This window comes from Tachysurus vachellii, chromosome 2 (assembly GCF_030014155.1).
Source record: "Tachysurus vachellii isolate PV-2020 chromosome 2, HZAU_Pvac_v1, whole genome shotgun sequence".
Taxonomy (NCBI): Eukaryota; Metazoa; Chordata; class Actinopteri; order Siluriformes; family Bagridae; genus Tachysurus; species Tachysurus vachellii.
Genome location: NC_083461.1, coordinates 7,742,844 through 7,763,630, shown reverse-complemented (window position 1 = coordinate 7,763,630; position 20,787 = coordinate 7,742,844). Strand labels below are relative to the sequence as shown.

The following is a 20,787-nucleotide window of genomic DNA, read 5'->3' as shown; positions in this document are numbered from 1 at the left end:
CATCGCTTGTCATGTTACAGCCTTATTCCAAAATGGATCACATTCATTAATACCTATCAATGACAACGTGAAAGAAGTTTGTTTAAAATCTTTGCAAATTTATTAAAAAAATAAATAAAAAAACAAAAAAAAAACATATCACTCAGATAAGAACATATCTGAACATAACATGAAATTTATATCTTAGTTGCTGTCATGAATTAATGTCAGTTTCCTGTAAATAATCCATTCATCCATTCATCCGTCCATCAATCTATTCATTTATATATTTTTTTGTTTTTAGTTAGTTAGTTAGTTTATTTATTTGTTTGTTTGTTTGTTTGTTTGTTAAAACAGTTACTTTACACTGAAATAGCACCTTGTATTAGCATAATATATTCATATCTATCAAATATATATCCAATTTATACAGTAAAATAAAAAAGTAAATAATTTATGATATGTAAATGCTTGTATGCGTGTATAAATGTGTTCAAGTTAATACACCAATGTGCATGAAATGAACTGGAAACAAATAGAAGGAAAGGTCTGAAAGACAGATTAAAAACAACACCATCGATTTGCCCCACTGAACTGTAGTACATGTTTGTTTGAGTCTGATTTACACCATGCAGAGTTTAGCTGAACTCTGCATGAGCTCTAATAAAATTAAGACTCGGTACAGCATCGTTGCTCTGCCTCTGACTCATAACCTTAAAAACAAGAGCATATGAGCTGCCCAGTGGTCGAGCGTGAGAGTCAGTAGATTTCACCTCTCTCAGCATTAGTCATAATTTTTTATTTGTTCATTGTTTTGTCGCCTTCTCAGTCTGGATATTACTAAATAGACACAGTTATGGGGAAACACATGTTGCTGAGGAGAGGATATGGCTGAATTGTGTTCAGACAACCACACAGACTTTCTGGATTTAATGACAAATTTGTGTGAGAGAGTGAGAGAGAGGGAGAGAGAGAGAGAGAGAGAGAGAGAGAAAGAGAGAAAAAGAGAGAAAGACAGAGAAAGACAGAGAGAGACAGAGACCACACTTTATTACTTCTGAAGGCCTGTTTTGGAGTCACTCGACTACAGGACAGCTCATATGGTCATGTTTTTAAGACAATGAATCAAAGGCATTATGGCTATGCAAGTGTTTTAATGGATTGTTATTGAGAATCAGAGAATTCTGAGATCATACAACAAACCCACAATTCTCCACTTCTACCTACAGTACAGTATATACACCGTATTAATGCAATAAACATCTGGATTCCTTGACTTGGCAGAGCTGCTGTGAAGGAGTCCTCTTCCTTCAGTAATTTATCCTGGTTAAGAGAATAATAGATCTACTTCGGAGTGTTGCGTCTTGCTGCCTTTTAAATCATTTCCTCACAAATACTGACATTAGATTTTCCTGTAAGGTTGTTCACTTTATGTCACTTTATGATCTGTGTGTCACTTGACGGCATGCTGTTTTCAGGGACTTCAGCTGTGTAGTATAAGATCCCATACCTGCAGGTTGCAGGACAGATTCTTCTTGCATGCTATTAGACTGCTTAACTCCAACCAATATTACCACCACTTGCACAACCCATGATTTCTTCCACATACTGCACTTTATCCTTGACTGGTCCCACCATCTTTCAGGTTAAGATGTAGGTATACAGTAAGGCTCTTTTCTATTCTGACAATTAGCTGAATCACTGACTCTTTAAATGACGAGTGAAGACCTACCGCTTTCTGATACATTTAAACTATTAAGCACTTATTCTTCATGTTTGTTTTATGTAAATATTAAAAAAAAAAAGGTTTTAGGTTGATGGTAATCCAAGTCTGTTGCCTAGTAAACCAGTGTTAATGTATTCATTGATACTCGTTGAGATTTCAAAGCACTTTTGTATGTCTCTCTGGATGACGGCGTATATCTCTATTTTTTTTGCTTGTCATATTATGTTAATAATTTATAGTATTCAATGTGCAGTATCTCACATAATGCCACTTTAAGACTGCGGATCATTTTTGCCACAAAAATGCGAGCAGTCTACAAATGTAATGAATTACATTTTTATACAGATGCTTAAAGCAGTCATTATGACACTAAACCTTGAAACTTAAAAATTGAAGTCACATGAATTCTCAAAGGCTTTTTACTTTGATGGTGCACTGCCATAAATCTGTATCTATACCGATAAAAAAAAAGGTTTATTCACTTGACTTTTTTTTGGTGTGAAAAAATGAATCTATGTTTGTTTGTTTTTTTACCATTTTTACCAGCAGTAAAGGTGACATAAAATACACAGAGGGTCTGATTAATTAAAGCTTTCTGCAAGTAAAAGAATCTGCATAATTGATTACACACTAAACCTCTAATGATACTCAAATGTAGCTGATTTACTAATAGATTTTCTGCGGATCTTTCCAATGTGTAAAAACAATACACACATACTGGAACATTGGTACAGTTCCACCTAAAAGTAAAAAAAAGAAAAGAACACTCACAACTATGATAGTAATTATAATAATTAAATAATCATACACCTGTTTCTGAATTGTGATTAAACATTATGTCTTATGAAATCAGGTCTCAGTATCTCAGCATCTATGAGAAAGTTTTTTTTTAATATTCACTGCATGAGTGTTTGTCAAGGGTTCTTCTTAAAAGCCCACTAGATTTATGAGGCCAGTAGTGTGTATCAATTAAACAAGTAAAATTTAAACCCTGAAGGCTGTTTTCTGTTTACTTCCCATGTGGGATACACAATGAGAATGAATTACTGAGTGTCCTCACACACACACACACACACACACACACACACACACACACACAAACACACACACACACACACACACACACACACACACACACACACACACACACACACACACACACACACACACACACACACACACACACACACACAGCCAGCATACTGATAATCCTGTATTAATATTTGCTATTACAGCAACAAAAACCGAGCCACCGTTTCCTTATGATCCAAACTTGAAATTTCATTTGAATGTTTTTTCTTCCTTCCCCTTTGCTTTGCCAGTGATGTCAATTATTCTGTGTGGATTATCCACAACTGTACATGCTATGCACATGAATGTTCTTTACATGAATGTTACCTTTGTAAATTAACCCTGAATAATGGAATACATAGCTGTTATCTGGTAGATGGTACGTTATTAACCCAGACACTCTTTTGACAAGTGAAGTGAGCAATTGAAAGTCTTCATGTCAACTCTTATAGTGGTTGATTATATGTGGTGACTCAGTTCAATCAATACACTAATTGAAAGATGAGGGTTCAAGCCCCAGCGCTGCCAAGCTGCCACTGCTGGACCCTTGGGAAATAGTTTTAACCTTCTCTGCTCCATCAGTGCTGACCCTATGCTATGAAACCAACTTGCCAAGCTGGTATATGCAAAGAAAATAATTTCCCTTTGCTGTAATGTATATACTGTAGGACAAATAAAGAATTCTTCTATGTCAGTCTAATAATATTAAACAGACACATGAGGTTCAATGAAACTGATCAGATTTGCTTTTACTAATTACAATTAATATGACAAAATGTTTTGAAGTATATTTTTACTCTGTGTGTGTTGCAGGGGGCTTTTTGCCAGTCACTACACAGAAACGCACTACCTGGATGGAGGGAAGCCCATCACCACATCTCCCAGCTCCAGAGTAAGAGCCCTGTCACATCATCCTTTGCCTGCCATCTCTTAAACAATACCCATACCTTTTCTTTTTTTTTTACTGCATCCAAGAAAGAGTCGGTAAGCGTCTGTCATGGCTTTGTCATGACTCTGTGATGAAAGCCACTGGGAAAGTTAATAACCTTCTGTAAAGATTTTATAGCTCCCTCAGCTAACATAAACACATATTCCCTCTCTTCTCACTGCCTCTTTGTCTGTGCAGCATCTCTTTAATTCAACATCAGCCAGACTCAGAACAGTGTCTGGGATTAAAGCAGTTAAAGCAGTTTGTCGGTTAACACTATAGATTGTTATTAGGTTGTCCTTTTGCATGAATTAATTAATCTAATCAGCAGAACAAATGGCTTATTTTGTCCTTGGATACAAAGTTGATCCTCTTAGCTAGGAGTCAAGCCTTGACTTAAAATGTTATGCTAACCCTTTTAGTGTGTGTGTGTCTACAAGGTCTGCTGAGGGTCAGTGAAACATAGGCCATGCTGTTTCACAAGACAGGGGGATAGTTGAGGATTTGTTTGCTTCACTATTCCATCTCCTGCTCCTCTGAGACAGGGTGTGCTAACTGTGCACTTTTTTGTTTTCATTATTTTTAAGGTGAAGCAATGATTGCGGGTCACGTCGTCCAAACTCTGACAGCTCCCTGATCACCACAGTGTGGTGCAGGCCAATGTTACTGAGAATTCTCCTTCACAATGATATGTGATTGCAGGATAAAGAAAAGCATCACATGAATCACAGCCAGGGTCTGTCCTGATTAGAAACAAAATGATCATCCCACCCTGCTGAAACAAAAGAAGATAGATTAGTGTAATTATTAGAGTAGACTAGACTAGTAGACTGGTTTCTGCTACTTTGTACCGTTTCCCATTTGAATAAGTTATTGGGCCATTAATGGGCACACGGGTACAAGAAATATTTTCATAAATTACATCACTTGCAAGAAAATGGAGAGGATTCTACATGATTAGCAGGTTTTATTTGACATGTTCTGTGGTTTCATTTATCAGAGCAGAACAAGTTCTAAATTTGTTCTTCAGAAACCACCAAGAAAGAAAATTGGCATTCATCACTTGTACATATCCACAGCTGAACGTAATGGACGTTGATAAATCCCACACACTTTAAATTGCTCTACTCATGCACAGACACATTCATCTGAATTTGAAAATAATGCCCCAAAATCACCAAATATGGTAAACAACTTTTTTTTTTTTTTTTAAAAGCCTTTTTTTTGCACTGCTTGTTGCAGATACCATGGAGCATGTCAAAGGTTCTGAGAGAAAGACCTTAACGACAATGAAGTAGTGTTTATAACTATTTTTTTTTAGAAAACTTATCATTATTGTAGTCTTGTCGGTTGCTGCTACAGAATTGGTAATCTGTAAACTGTAGCATGAATTAATATGAATTCATTTTAAACAAATTGTCGTTAATTAACATGTCATTAATTGGCCCATAGTCGGCTGGGAAAAATCAGTCTCCAGGTCCTGACTGAGATGTTAACATTAATAAAAACCTTGTTCTTGTCCTCCTTAAAAACACTTTCCTCCTTTCAAAACTTTAAGCAAGGCAGAATGGCAGTCAATCTTTAAATTTGTGTTTTAAGCATTTTTAATTTAGATTTCATGTGTTTTATCTGTGTAGCGTACACCTTCAAGCCTTGTACGCCCCATAAACAGTAATTACACTGACAATTATGCGAAAATAACTGACAACAAGTGTCATGTAAACTCCTCATAATCAGTTTACCAACAATTCTATTTTTACAATTCTACAATTCAGTTTACCAACAATTCTAATATTACATTTATGTGTTTGTGTGGTCAGGACTGAGCGGAAATATAGAAGAAATACATATTCAAGGCATAGAAATTGTGCATATTGTGTGTAACATTGTGCATACATTGTTGATAAATAAAAATCCCAGTTGTACTGAGTTGCTAGATTTTTGGGTACATTTAACACATAGGTTTTTAATTACAGGCTTTAGTATATGCAAAATATGCAGCTGTTACAATGGAAAATTTTTCATCTTTGCTGTCTATCAGTGTAAAGTAATTGACATAGAACAACCACTGTGCAGATGTTATATGTTTGGAGGACCATTCTTATTCATTCATTCATTCATTCATTCATTCATTCATTTATTCATTCATTCTTTCTTTTTTCACATTTCCTGTTGAAGGGCAAAGTGGCAACACGCTGACAAGTTCAGCCCAGATTTATCTAAGCCCCTGCACAGATTCCAGATCCCCAGAGGTTATCATGATAGATCTATGAGATCTAATCTCTCCAGCAGGTCATTGGTCTGTCCTCTGTCCAGGAGGATGTAAATGATACAGCTGTAGCATGAACCAGGAGCTTTACACTGATTCTCTCCCAGTTCCTTTTCTTTATGGACCACCTGATGGTGTGAATATTGTGAATATAGGCCAGTAATATACATACTTTTTGTATATATATATATTTTTGTATATAATATTCTTCTGCTTTTATCTATCCAGATGTATCAACAACATCGCTGTACCTGCTGAATTTTTCACATCTAATTTTTTAGTGTGTGTGTGAAAAATATCCATTAACCTTGACATGTCTTTAAGTCAAGTTAAGTCAAGTCAAGTCAAGTCAAGAAGCTTTCATTGTCATTTCAACCATATATAGCTGATGCAATACATAGTGAAATGAAACAGTGTTTTTCCTGTGCCATGGTGCTACACATTAACAATATAGAACTACATAAAACAACACAGAGCTAACAGTGCGAGACAAAAGACAGAGTATACAAAACAATACAGGACAGATACAGATGTTCTTGGAAACATATATACTTATGTTATAGCAGCAGTTGGATGGGGTATTAAAATGTGGTGTGCAAAACAGCAATTGAGTGAATGTGCAAGTGTGTGTGTGTGTGTGTGCGTGCGTGCGTGCTTGTGTGTGTTCTGTAACAGTTTAGTCTTAAAGTTAACCTCTATCCTCATCCACAGTCAAGCAACATTTTCTTGGCTCTGTGTTCATGCTGTTTCAAACATGGAGATTTAAACATGCTAAAATCTAATCAATTCATTGTGACCACAGATTGTTTAATCACTAGGCAACAGGGTGGCTTATCTTGTCCATTAAACAGGGATGAGCTGCTCTGGAGGATCTCAGAAATGCTTGGGAGTAAACCATGGATCCATTATTGTGTATTTACAAAGAGATTTGCTTATTGGGGTGTGTTTTTTGTGTCAAAGAGCATCCATCCATCTGCCTCTGTTTTTTTTTTTCTATTTAGTTTCAACCCAGAAAGCCTCACAAATCACTTAGACATAAATAAATTGGAACACAACACACTAAGTGATGCACCATATGAACCCTGAGCAGAATATTTGAACCTGAATGCACTAAGAGGGTCTCAAATGGGTTTTTTTTCTCCCATAGTGGTCTTTTTGACTCCTTTACTTTTTTTTTTTATAATTGAGTAGAAGCATTTCTTCTGCTTAGGAATGATTAGGAAAAGCTTATATGCGTTCAAATGAACCGTTATCACATCAGATATAAGATGTCACGTTAGAAGGGATGTCTGTGGTATAAACGTTACACAGTTAAGGAATAAGTTATGGAATAATTGAATTATTTACTTTGTTATTTCATTATTTAATTAATTTTTGGTGTTTTTTTTGTTTGTTTGTTTGTTTCTTTCTTTCTTTCTTTTTTTCTTGATCTATTTTTATAATGAAGACATGCAACATTGTGGATTCTCTGTAATGTCTTTCATTTAAAAACATTAAATGACTGTAAATGATCCTGTGTCAAGATTAAACTGAAGTGTGCTGTACATCCCAAATAATCTTAAGTGGTGAAATAAATACTTGCAACTTAGACCATGGACCTATGTAACAGGATATGTGGTACTTACCTCTGTGGCAGCCGCATGTGCCATCATATCCGTTAAAAAAATTGGGGAGTGGATGCTGAATTAATACCACCTGGAGAAATGTTTCTTTTTTATAACCCGGATGGCATCATATGACATCCACTTTCTCACAACATCAGGAGTGGTTGCTTAATCAGACCCTCGATCCTGTTTGCTCACGCGTGTGTCAGATTTTTTTCAACGGCCCTTAAATATCTTTTTTACCTCTGGGCAAACAGGAAATAAGGCTCCAGTGGACATGAAGACTCAGAGCTGTCCTCCGTGTCAGCTCATGCAGACCAGAGCGACAAGCTGACAAATTACAGGTCGAGCAGAGAGACATGCCGGGGCGTGAGAGTGGGACTGAGCCTCAGCACAAAAATAATGATCTGTGAACCTGAAACCTTGTCTGGATGATAGAGCAAGGTTGAAACGAACACACTGCCTTTGCTGGCTCTTTAAAAACATCATATTTCCTTTTGAAAGCCTGCAAGCAGATTGAGGTACAGACAGAGGGAGTGGAAGCGTCTGCATTGTGTTTTACTCTGTAGCTGGCTAAACAGGCTAGAGCTTCATGCCAGAATAAAAACCCCAAGCTTTCATTTCAAACCAGACAGGTCCTCCCTTCTGAATGAAACTAACCAGGTTTGAGATGAAATATGTTGTTGTGTTATGCCTATGTGTTTCTGCTGTAATTTAGAGATTTTCTCTAATAGTTTAATTTTGTTAAACTTAAAAAAAATTGTTAAATGTGTGGTTATCAAAAATATCTATTTTAAACCCATACAGGCTTTATAAGAGTTTTAAATGGACTCAGGTGTTTAAAGGTAGAAGATAATTATTTGAACTTAAATTAGATGGCTGACATCTTTTTAAGGCATAACCATTCAAATGACTTGAATTAATTTAGATGCTGCACCCCTGGAGCAAGGGGGATTAAGGGCCTTGCTAAAGGGCCCAACAGTGGCAGCTTGAACCCAGATTTTTTGAGCAAGAGTCCAGAACCTCAACCACGTGAGCTACCACTGTCCCATTACAAAGCTATGAAGGTTATGTTTAAGCTTGGACTAATGAATGGGATTGATTTAAATCCATATAAACCAGTACAAATTTTACTTTTAATTATATTTGATATATAAGATAAATTAGCAGTCTTTGAGAATGTCATTCATGACCGTTGAGATTTCTATCATTTGTTTGGAAAGCCAATGAATCGATCCAGGGACAATGTAACGGAGGTGGCATCACGCCCCCCTGCTCCACCATGTCACCAATTGTTAATAACCCAGGCAAGAAATTATGTGAAGTAAAAATAAATCAAAACAAATTTGGCTTGCTGCCAAACCCTCAGACACACAGCTCACTGAAGAACACATCAGGAGTGAATCTCATCAGCAATCACTCCCTCCCACTTCTACATGTCACCTACAGTACTAAATATGCACATACAAAGTCAAAATTTCAAAATCAGCCATCATCCTTTATCTACTTGTATTTCTTTGATCTGGAATTTTCTCAGGTAAACTGTTACTACCATGGAGAGGTGAAGGGTTATCCACATTCTGACGTCATCCTCAGTACCTGCACCGGAATCAGGTGAGTCAGTGAAATTGATTGCATTGATGTTATAGTTAGAACACACACACACACACACACACACACACACACACACACACACACACACACACACAAAAACACACACAGCTTGATATTATAGTGTAATGCTGGTGAATGATGCTACGAATAAATGTATCTGCCAAAAAAACATGTAACCCAAGAGCAGCTGTCTGACCAATAAAATTAATTATATGGAATGTATCCAGAAGTCATATCTTCAGGAAAGATCCTCACATAACTAAGATAAGTTAGATTTGGAAAAACAAATAATTGACTGATACACATATTCACACACACAGGCACACTGTAGCATATTGCTCCAGAATTATTACCATCATAATTCTGCTTGATAGCATCAGGAACATTATCCTGCAAACAGGATCCAAAGTGTTTCCCTCAAAACCTGTCTCAAGCCACACATTCGGTCTTCAGACCGTGCAACACAAATACACACACACGCACACACACACTCTCTAACAGCGCTTCCCTGACAAGAACTGTGTTTTTTGGCATTTAGGCCAAAACAAATTATTGTTGATTTTGGTTGGCAGTGTTGGTGTGAGTGTGGTTTACATGAGTGTTTATGTGGTCTAGCATGCACTATGGGTTTATTAAGAAAGCTTACAGTTTGGCTCTTCTTGCCTTGCTACAGAGGAGTATGTCACTTTAAATCAACAAGCAACTGTAAAGTGTGAGAAAAGCTTGTTGAAGCGAATCCCATAACCGCTAAACATCAGGACTGGAACTGAAAGTACAGTTGTTTTGATAAAATATCCCCAAAATTGATGTTGTGTTCACCATCAGTGGCTTGGATGTTGAAATAACCTGGTTTCCAGAACATTTTTAAGCTGTGGGAAAGAGGAAAGTGTGCTTCCCTGAAGAGCAATGTGTGCTATTTACACTTTAACCACTCCAATAAATGACTTTACACTTCTGTCTCTCAACACTTCCGTCACTATAGTGTCTTTCTTTCTTTCTTTCTTTCTTTCTTTCTTTCTTTCTTTCTTTCTTTCTTTCTTTCTTTCTTTCTTACTTACAGAGGGCTGATCACACTGAAAGATAAAGTGTTGGTGCTGGAGCCAGCGCAGAATCCCAATGACACCCTGCATCATATCTTTAGAGGAGAGCGTCTCACCTTGCAGAACGGGACATGCGGACACGGACACAACGTCTCTCACATCGCAGGACTCTCCGATGATACCAGAAGCTTTTTCAGCTCACATGGGCACAGGGTGAGCGAAGCAAGAACGCGGCAAATGAACCATGTTCTTACATGCTTTAAAATAGTACAATAGCATAAAATGATGATGACTCTTTTAAATAAATGACATGAATTAGATAGAAAACTGATACAAGAGTATTTGCAGAATGAATTGCTGCATTTTGCTATTGTCAGTTATAGTCTTTTGTGATTTAAACAATGGATAAATTCCTGCCAAGAGCCTTGCAGCCAGAATAATGATCAATCAATGCATGATTATTCTGCATAGAGTGATGAGTGTGACTTTCATCATTCACTTCTTGCTTAAAGCTTTAAAAATACTCTTCTATGTGTGTATTTTTCCAGGCAAATAACATACATAAAGCTTACATTCAACATTTCTTTGGCTCAGATATACTTCAGTATATTTTTATACAGACACAAGGTATTTTTTATGGCATTACTTTCATAAGTTAGCAATTTTGTGTGACATCATCACAACACTCATTCAGCCAAAGAATCTCGTTGATTTACATGCATTAAACCTGAGTACAGTTATCTTAGAAACTTATTACACGTGTCTTCACTGGCAGGAGTTTAATAGAAGAAAAAAATCTCCTGTGCTTGCAGTTTTCCACAAAAAAAAGCACAAAAAATCCTGGAAAAAAAAAGTAGTATTAAACATATTTGGCTAAACAATCATAAAAATCTTAGTGAAATCCTTGAAGGAGTGAGTTATAGTAGGTTCTATACATGATAGACTAAAGACTCACTCACTCACTCACTCATTTTCTACCGCTTATCCGAACTACCTCGGGTCACGGGGAGCCTGTGCCTATCTCAGGCGTCATCGGGCATCAAGGCAGGATACACCCTGGACGGAGTGCCAACCCATCGCAGGGCACACACACACACTCATTCACTCACACAATCACACACTACGGACAATTTTCCAGAGATGCCAATCAACCTACCATGCATGTCTTTGGACCGGGGGAGGAAACCGGAGTACCCGGAGGAAACCCCCGAGGCACGGGGAGAACATGCAAACTCCACACACACAAGGCGGAGGCGGGAATCAAACCCCCAACCCTGGAGGTGTGAGGCAAACGTGCTAACCACTAAGCCACCGTGCCCCCAGACTAAAGACTTGACAGATTAAATCCATGTTTGATTGGCTTCAAGACAAAAAACAGATTTAAGTGGATAAAAAGGCTGGTTAATTCCTTCACTTGATCAAGGATAAAAAATCAAAGCTTTAAAATCAAAGCTAAAAAAAAAAGCTTTTTGTCTACTTACAATATCATTTGTTTGCTCTTGACATCCATTATCACACTAATTTGGTTTAACACATGATGAAGAAGATTCCACATCAGCATGTCTAATGTAAGTTTTTCTTTTGATGGCTACCTAGCAGACAGGCTCTGCGTCAGTGTCCGTCTCACATCGATGGTGCTGACAGTATTTGTGCTAAGAGCAGCAATCGTATTCTCTCTGATTGTGAAGCGTATCCCTGATGTAAATGTGCGTTTATTTTCATTATCACTATTCAAAATGAGGAAGCCGGTCAACTCTGGTTTGTTTAGTCAATGACAATTCTCATCAATTGCTTAGTTAAAAGACACTATTACTGATACTGTTAGACTTCCATACAAACTCTTGCTAATACTGATTCGGTTATTTTAAATCCAGTGAGTTTGTATTCTTAATTTCATGAATTTTGAGAAAAAAAGAATCTTTCATGAAGTAAGTACGAATTTATATGAAAGTTGAAGGAAAAGGTATGAATCTGTCCTTAACATTAACCGTAACCTTTGCAGCCTTTCTTAGTACGAGTTTAATTTAGATGCACTGACAAAAAAATGCAGCACATGGTAATAGTGACCTAACAAAATGTTCAGTGGGTTTAAGGAAAAAAGAAAGTGCACCGGTGTTTTTAAGTGAAGGCTTTTTAAACTGGAATGTATTGTAACATTTTGTTGAATCTGCCCTTGAACCAAAATGAACCAAATCGTATTATTTTCAGTTTAATTATTTTATTTATTCTTTTTTTGCTTCCCTTTGCAATCTGTTTCTCTCCAAACATTTTACATTCAGACTTTCTTGATTCATTTACCTCTCACTATTTACTCTCTCTGCAGTACAAAAGACAAGCCCAAAGCAGCACTAAATATGTTGAACTGATCATTGTAGCAGACAACCGAGAGGTATGTAATTAAAAATTCATTAAAAATTCACTTTCAATGCATTTGTCATGAAGCCTAAAGAGCAAAGAATATGAAGGTGACATCTATAGTCAAGCAAGAAACAAATTCCTCTATAGATTATAACAAACCTTGACCTTATTATAGGGTGACCTAAATATAGCAATGCTGAAATTGTGTTACTACAAGGTCATGACCCTCTACCTCTGAGGTCTGGGTTGTAGCTTGTGATCTTGTTAGGGTGCTCAGTTGAGGAGGAGGCTGTTGAAGCGCAGCTGTTGATTATTTTGGTAAAAGAAGGGAGTTCATTCACGTGGCTCGGTCGGGTGAAGGATCGTTTAAGTAGCACTTTAATGTCATTAATCTGGACCATGACAGAAAAAGAAGACCTTCAGCTGCAGCTACTTGACCCTTGCCTAATTTGTCTGTTTAAAATTGGACTTCGTCTCCTCTAAATGCAGTACTTGAAAATGATTTTTTTGCAAATCTATTCCAGCTGAAGCTATCAGATGGTACTTGCTCTAGACTATACAAAATCTGACCTATCGATGCATATGGTTATTATAGGATTCATACAGCTTCTAAAAGCTGAAAGTCATCAACATGCTTTGTTTGATATGTGCTTTGAAATGATAATAAATGTCTAGAAAGTGATGTATGTCACTGAGCACTGATAGAGGCTTCAAAAGCACCTCTGTAAGTTGCTTGGATAAGGCCGTCTGCCAGATGCTGTAAATGTAAATGTATTTATTCCCATTAAAAATGGTTTAAATAACAGCAGCACTTGGTTATTACATATAGTTATGATTCCCTTGTGGGTATAATATGTTTATTGAGTTTACCTTACTAGATACGAAAGTAACATTAACAGTTAAGTTTAAAACTTTGCTTTAACTCACAAGTTGTCAAGACAATGGATTATTTTAAGTTTATTGTCTGAAAACTTGAGTTTTCTTCAAGAGAAGAAATACATTTATGTAACTTTTTTTTGTGTCTTCTTGTCTTTAAATAATGCATCATCAAACTAGTCACTGAACAAAACCCTACAAATGATATTCCATACTTTTGTTGAAAACCAGTGCCCTGACTTCTTAATGGTGCAAGCGTAACAAGACGTAAAACACAATAAAGGTTATATGAACTTATTTCTTTTTTTTTTAACTTCAATTATGACAAGTTTGAAATATTGAACTCAAGTTAATAAGTTTCAAACATTAAACGTAAAACAATCTATTGTCTCGACAACCTGAAAGAAAGTTCGAGTTGAGTCGACTCGTGTTTTTAAGGTAGCAGGAGAAATTTAGTTTCTAAGTTTAACCCTTGTGACATGTCTTACAGTGTGATGATGACATCATGTATGTCAGATGAAGCACCATTACTTTACTAAATCAAATAAGACATTCAGGTCATTGTTTAGTTCATTTTAAGTAATAGACAGTTGATAATTACTGTTGTTCTCAAAAGTTTGCATATCTTGGGAGAATTTGCAAGATGTGTACCATTTTTTTTAAAGAAAACTTGATTGAGAAGGCAACATAATTGTGTTTTACAGTATTTCATATAGGACTCAAGGCATAACAGAAAGTCACAATCATCAAAGAAACAATTCGATAAATAAATAAATAAAGTAATAAAAAAATACAAATCGTCGCTGTCGGCCGGAATCCTCATATCTCCAAAACCGTTATTTTTCAGGAAATTAAAAAAACGCCGTACCTTATCTGCAGTGCACAGGGTTTAGTCCACGTTGCAGTGGATTGTCTTGCGCTAAATTCCTGTCCTCAGACGAGCACCAGAACTAGCGGGGGTCAAGATTTTTTTTCTTTGAGCCCAGTGTTTTGAAGACATTTACCTCAGAAGACGTGTTGATTCGTTGCGACTCTTATTAAGGAGAAATATGCCGCGAATCTCTCCCGCGGAGTGAGGAAGAGGTGGACAGTTGAAGTGTCCAATGGAGTTATGAGATTTGCGCTCAAGCTATTTTCAAGACTTTAGATTGGTTAATAACTTGTAAAAATAACAGACCCACGTGGGGACTGACCAATAGCATCGATATGTGAAAAAATATGAAATTGACCAAATTTGGACATACGAGGTTTCCGCCCGACTGCGACGAAACAAGAAAATAAGGGAATAATCCCTATTCAAATGTTTGCATACCTTTAGATTTTAATTTCGTGTATTGCCCTCTTTTAGTGTATTGTCCTCTTTTGGGTTTCTTAATTCTCTCAGGTGGTATAGCTGCCCATTCTTCTTGGCAAAATGCCTCCAGTTCATGTAAATTTTCTGGTTGTCTTGCACAAACTGCACGTCTGAGATCTCCCTAAATTGGCTCAATGATCTTGAGGTCAGGAGACTGTGATTTGCCATCAGTTTTTACTAACTTCTCTGTGCCACCGGAGCAAAATATAAGAGATCCAATACCAAGCTTTACAGATGGGATGGTGTACATTTATGATTGTGAGTATAAAGTTCAATTTTGTCTCATCACCCCACAAGACTGTGCTGTGAGGCTTTTCTAGATGCTGGCTGGTGTACTGAAGTTGGGCCTTTTTGTGGCCTTGGTGCAGTAACGGCTTTCTTCTGGCAACTTGACCATGCAGATCATTTGTGTTCAAGTACCATCTTATTGTGCTCGTTGAAAACAGCATACAGCAGCCTGTATTTCTCTCTAAGTTGTTTGTGAGTGTTTCTTTGCATCCCGAACAATTATTCTGGCAGTAGAGGGAGAAATCTGACTTGGTCTACCTGAGCGTGGCTTAGTATCAACAGAAACTTTTATTTTCCACCTCTTTATTAGAGTTTGAACAGTACTGTCTGACATTTTCAAGTGTTGAGATATCTTTTATATCCTTTTCCTGCTATAAAGTTCAACTACCTTATTACGCAGGTCCGTTGTCAGTTCTTTTGTTTTCCCCATGGTGCCATATCCAGCCAAGTCAGTGTATCACTTCACATCACTCACTGACTATTTAGGCACAGACACAAATTACAAATGCAATGCACCACAGGTGTGGAAACTTTCCCTTTAATAGCCATTAAATCCTCTGTCTATCAACCTGTGTGTTTATAATGTGGCCAAACATTATGAGTCATATGTTTCAAATAAATGTCAAATAAATGGTTTTTAATGATTTCTTTCAGGGTATTGAAACTTTTGGACACAACTGTATATGCGTAGTGTTCTTTAAAGTAAACTCTTTTAGTTTATACAAGTAAATACAAGTATAAAGCAACTGTAGAAATGGTACATCAATAGTAAATTGAGTAATAAACTTTATATTTATTGCACACGGGAAATTAAAAAAAAAAAAAGTTGGGTAAACACTGACAGTTTATTCTAAAATTTGTAAGAACCCAGTATTTAGGTTGCAAATCAGTGTTGTTGCAGTTAATTATGCAGTAAGTGCCGGTAGTCTAAAGGAGAGAATCCTCCTTGATCATACCTTCTTTAAACAGAGCAGAAAATCTGTAACCTGTAGGGACAACATTATGCTATCATAATCTTAAGGTTTCTCCACTCACCAATGGGACTTCATTAGTTTTGCTGAAAAATAAAATGAATAATGTTATGCAAATCTTTCTTGGAATGGTAACAGCAAACCAGACTTACAAGGTTCAGCAGTTTCTGATTAAAGTTACAACCCACGACTCACAACCCTAAGGGCAGTAATCATACAGAACATAGAAGAACTTTTCCATTCTTTGATTCTGTACAACCTCTTTTATATTCCCTCGGCTGATGGCCCAAAACAAGCTCAGCATGTCTAAGCTGCCAAATTTTGAGAAAGAGCCTTAACATCTGTGCTGAAGTGAAGCTTGGAAATGGACATTGGAAAATTATATGCCACATGTGACATGCCTCATTTGAGTAGCGTAAAACATGCATCTTTTGTTATTTCAGTATCAGAAACAGGGCAAGGATGTGGAGAAAGTGAAACAGAGACTGGCTGAGATCGCCAATTATGTGGACAAGGTAAACCCAAATGAAATGCCAACACGGCATATTGTTGTAAAGTGCAATCTATGGCTCATAGTGCCACTATGTGCAAAATGTGTTTTTTTATCCTTTCTAACACACCTGCTCTATCAAATTAATTTTATGCTGTTCAGGCCTCCATAGAGTACAAAATGTCTGTAAACATGTAAAAATATGGGTAATAACTGCTTTAAAGATCCTGTTAACACCTAGGTCTCCATCTGCTTCAGTTCTACAGAGCACTGAATATCCGTGTGGCCCTGGTAGGGCTGGAGGTGTGGAGTGACTCAGACAAATGCCCTGTCTCTCAGGACCCGTTCACCACACTACATGAATTCCTGGACTGGAGGAAACTCAAGCTTTTACCACAGAGACCACATGATAATGCCCAGCTTATCAGGTCAGGAGACAAATCGTAATCTCCAGCCTGAGAGGACAATCTAGTGCAAGTACAACTGCAAGTTGAAGAATTATTACACACAAATGATTCGGATTATTAGAGAAAACTAAAACTAAGTAGTAAAAATGAAATGTACACTTTTCAGTAAAAAGGGTACCCTGGCTAGATTAGTGTTATATTGCCCCATCTCTGAAGCAAGACCTGACGTGGTGTCTTCAGATGAAATCAGTGACCAGCCACCCTGCTGAGGTAGTTGTTCTCAGCACAAATTGGGAGAGTGAAGTTATCTTCATGGTTGGGTGCATTGACAGTCAGGTGGCAGGCAACGATGAACAGTCTTAAATGAGCTAGGCCCCTGCAATGAAACCTTTTCAGGATCTGCAGAAGAGATTATATCTCATAGTTGGCTTGGTATCATATGGGGATTCCCCAGGAGCAGCTGAAATCTGTGGCTGGTTTAGAAGAAGCCTGGACTAAACTATTCAGCCTGTGCCTACCATGACCAGCACCAGAAAGGAGAATGAATGAATTAATGAACAAACAAATTAATGAAATGAAATGAAATGAAATGAATGAATGAATAAATGAATGAATGACACACATCAACCCTGAACCTATTAAAACACTAAATTGAATCCTGTTAAACACTAAACACAGTATATTAACATAATGTAAATATAAAATGAGTTAAACTTCTGCTTTGTGTATTGAGATATTCATGTTTTATCAGTTTGTAAATCTGTATTTCTGTCTCCACCTGCAGTGGGGTGTATTTTCAGGGCACCACCATCGGCATGGCTCCTATCATGAGCATGTGTACAGCCGAGCAGTCTGGGGGCATCGTCATGGTGAGTAGCATTTCTGATCAACAGAATATTATGTTCATTAGTTTTTATTTTCTGATTCATGTGTAGTTTAGACAAAGTATACAAATGTTCTAGTGAAACAGGGACTTTTTGGGATTTCTCCAGCTGTGCAAGAAAACTGCTTCTAGAGTTGTTAAAGGTGGTTAATGATGTATATGCAATTCGCCTTTTTTTACTTTTTCAAACAGTTCAGTGAACCTGTGTGTACTGTAGCCTCAGATTCCCGTTCTTGGTTGTGGGAAGTGGAACCTAATGTGGTCTTGAACTTTTGTAGCCTATTCACCTCACCTCATCCACCTGTTGTTTTTGAGAGATGTTTTTTCCTCAGCCTGGTTGTACAGAGTGGGTGTTTGAGTTACTGTATCTTTCATGTCGAACCTGTCTGGCCATTCTCCTTTGACATTTCTCTGTTTCTGCTTAGCAAATTGCTGCTTGCTGGATATTTTTGTTTTTTACACCATTCTATATAAACTCTGGCAGCTTTTATCCATGATATCAATAGTTTTAGAAATGCTCAAAAATGAAAATGGGAAAAAAAATTGAATGTGAATAAGTTTTTTGGATTTATGCAAGACATTGTAATACTTATCTACACAAACATTAATTTTATTCACGCATAATGTTGAAAGCAATTTTATACAGAATTAACAGGAATTCAGCCAAACCATTCAGCAACTGTCAAAAAATCACGACATACTTTTAGATCATGTAAAAACATCAATCCAATCACAACCCCAGCTTGTTTCTAAAGTGTATATTTTTCACCTCTGACAATGTTCTGTGTCTATCTGTTAATCTGCTTTTCTTTTCAATCACGCATATTCATAACTTGAATATGGTTTAAATCCTGCTCCCTGCCTTGTGTACACCTGCTCAAGACATTACAGCAAGACTGTCCGGAGTTACCTCTTATAAATCACCTAAATATATCGATTACAAGAGGCTCGACTGTTACTTTCTAATGAGGCAGAGCCAGGGAAACTATATATATATATATCCACCACAGAGGAAGAAAACTTGCTAGTGGGAGTGATTACTGATGAGGATACGGCTGTGTAATAGAGCCCTCGTCCTGTTCTCACTTCAGATCTTTATTAGGTCATTAGGACTTGGCAGCTTTGCAATGAAACTGCCATTCCAGATCATGGCTGAAATGTCTCTCCCAGGTTATTCCATGTTCCAGTCGGTTCCCTGATTGGCTTTTGCTTGGTGCACATGCACAAATCTTGGCAAGATGATTAAAGGGTAGTGTGTCTCAGTCTGCCTCCTCCATTACAGATCAGCCTGTTTCACAACAGACATCAGTCTTACTTCTCCTCCAAAACTGCTGTTTCTGCCGGCAGGAAACTTTGGGGCTGAAGCCTGGCTGGACTACAATAAAAACTGTTTCTGCTTTTCCCAACATAAATAATTATGGAAAAAAAATCATAAGATATCAAATGTTTACATACTCTATGTTTTATATATTCATTCCGTCAGCGGATGCTTTCTATCATTTTCTGCGGACAGATTTCCAAGGAATGTTTATAAAACTTGATTTACTGCATGAAGGTCTATGTGTGTATGTGGTTTTGTGTATGAAGGGCCTATGTCTTTTGTGTGTGTGTGTGTGTGTGTGTGTGTTTATATTTTGGTCAACACCAGATGTCCCTACAAAGATAGGAATATTTGGCAGTTCTGACCAGTCCTCATGATTAGTGCATTAATATTCGCTATATGACAAATTTCTGGTCACATATTCCCCACAAGGCATCATGGGAATCATGAATATTGAAGCTACACACAAACACAAAAAGCTCTATGAAGTTCTTAAACAGCTTTTTATTGTGCAGACTTTGCTTAATGGTGCATTTCATTTCAGCAGTGCAAAAATCTTGACTTATGCCTCTTTAATGGGTTTGTGAAAAAGTAATTACATAGGCTGGTAGTGCCTGCGTTGGATCAATTAGCACCCTCATGTGAAACATCACTTTGCTATTTTCACTAAAAAGAAAACAAATGCATATGTGGAGATGTTAAGAATGTAATCTGTGGAGGGCAGCAGGAGTGTAATTGCCCCTAACCTCTTCTCCGTAGCAAACACAGGGGAGTAATTGGGTTTACTCACTTGGAAATATAAGTAATTGCTCTTAGGAAAGCGTGTAACTGCTTTCTGTGGTGCCTTGCTGTGAAGACATTGATTTATCTGTAAACATGTGTAGATGCAATTAATAATGACTCCTGCTTTATCATTTCTCTCCTTATTATTATTTTGTCTTGCTCTGCCTCTCAGGACCACTCTGATAACCCCCTTGGAGCTGCAGTTACTTTGGCTCATGAGCTTGGACATAACTTTGGAATGAACCATGACACACCGGAGCGGGGGTGTGGATGCAGGGTGACAGCGGAGCGAGGTGGTTGCATCATGACTCCTTCAACTGGGTGAGTCCTTTTGAGGTTTCCTGTTAGATAGAACAGGAAGGATTCGTTGAATTCCATTTTAAAAAAATCATAAATACTCACCAGAGGTCCATCCGCCAATGGAAAAATAATACTGTTTTTCCACTGATGATACTGTGTGATGCTAACTTCTTGGTTGGCCTACAAAAAAGTAATCTCTGCAGCAATCTGTTAGTAATTGGTAGAGATCTTGTGGTTTGACAGAGATGGAGATGAGAGTGGCTTGAACGGGGCATGGCTGAGAGGAAGGGGACTAAAAAGGGGTGTGTCTATCATCCAGGGATTCACAGAGTACTCAAATTAGGCTTATTCCATTAAATATTAAACAGTTGCTCATGAATATCTACTCATAATTGATTGAATGCTGGAATTGTCACTATTCATAATACCTACAGAACTAAAGGTGTCAAGAGGTCTTAATGTGACCCTTGATGTGATGCTTATGTGATGCTCTGTTGTGAGTTTAGGGGAATACATATGATGAAT

The 20,787-nt window shown here is 37.3% G+C and overlaps 1 protein-coding gene across 1 annotated transcript in view; it reads left to right on the top strand.

Annotated features, from left to right (window-relative positions):
• Positions 1-20,787, top strand: part of LOC132862942 (disintegrin and metalloproteinase domain-containing protein 12-like) — a 96,419-nt gene that overhangs the window by 43,871 nt on the left and 31,761 nt on the right. Inside the window, exons 4-11 of the mRNA XM_060895363.1 lie at positions 3,590-3,668; positions 9,115-9,191; positions 10,252-10,444; positions 12,555-12,620; positions 16,522-16,593; positions 16,827-16,996; positions 17,760-17,844; positions 20,135-20,283. Of these exons, the coding sequence (XP_060751346.1) occupies positions 3,590-3,668; positions 9,115-9,191; positions 10,252-10,444; positions 12,555-12,620; positions 16,522-16,593; positions 16,827-16,996; positions 17,760-17,844; positions 20,135-20,283 (891 nt within the window). The remainder of the gene's footprint in view (positions 1-3,589; positions 3,669-9,114; positions 9,192-10,251; positions 10,445-12,554; positions 12,621-16,521; positions 16,594-16,826; positions 16,997-17,759; positions 17,845-20,134; positions 20,284-20,787) is intronic.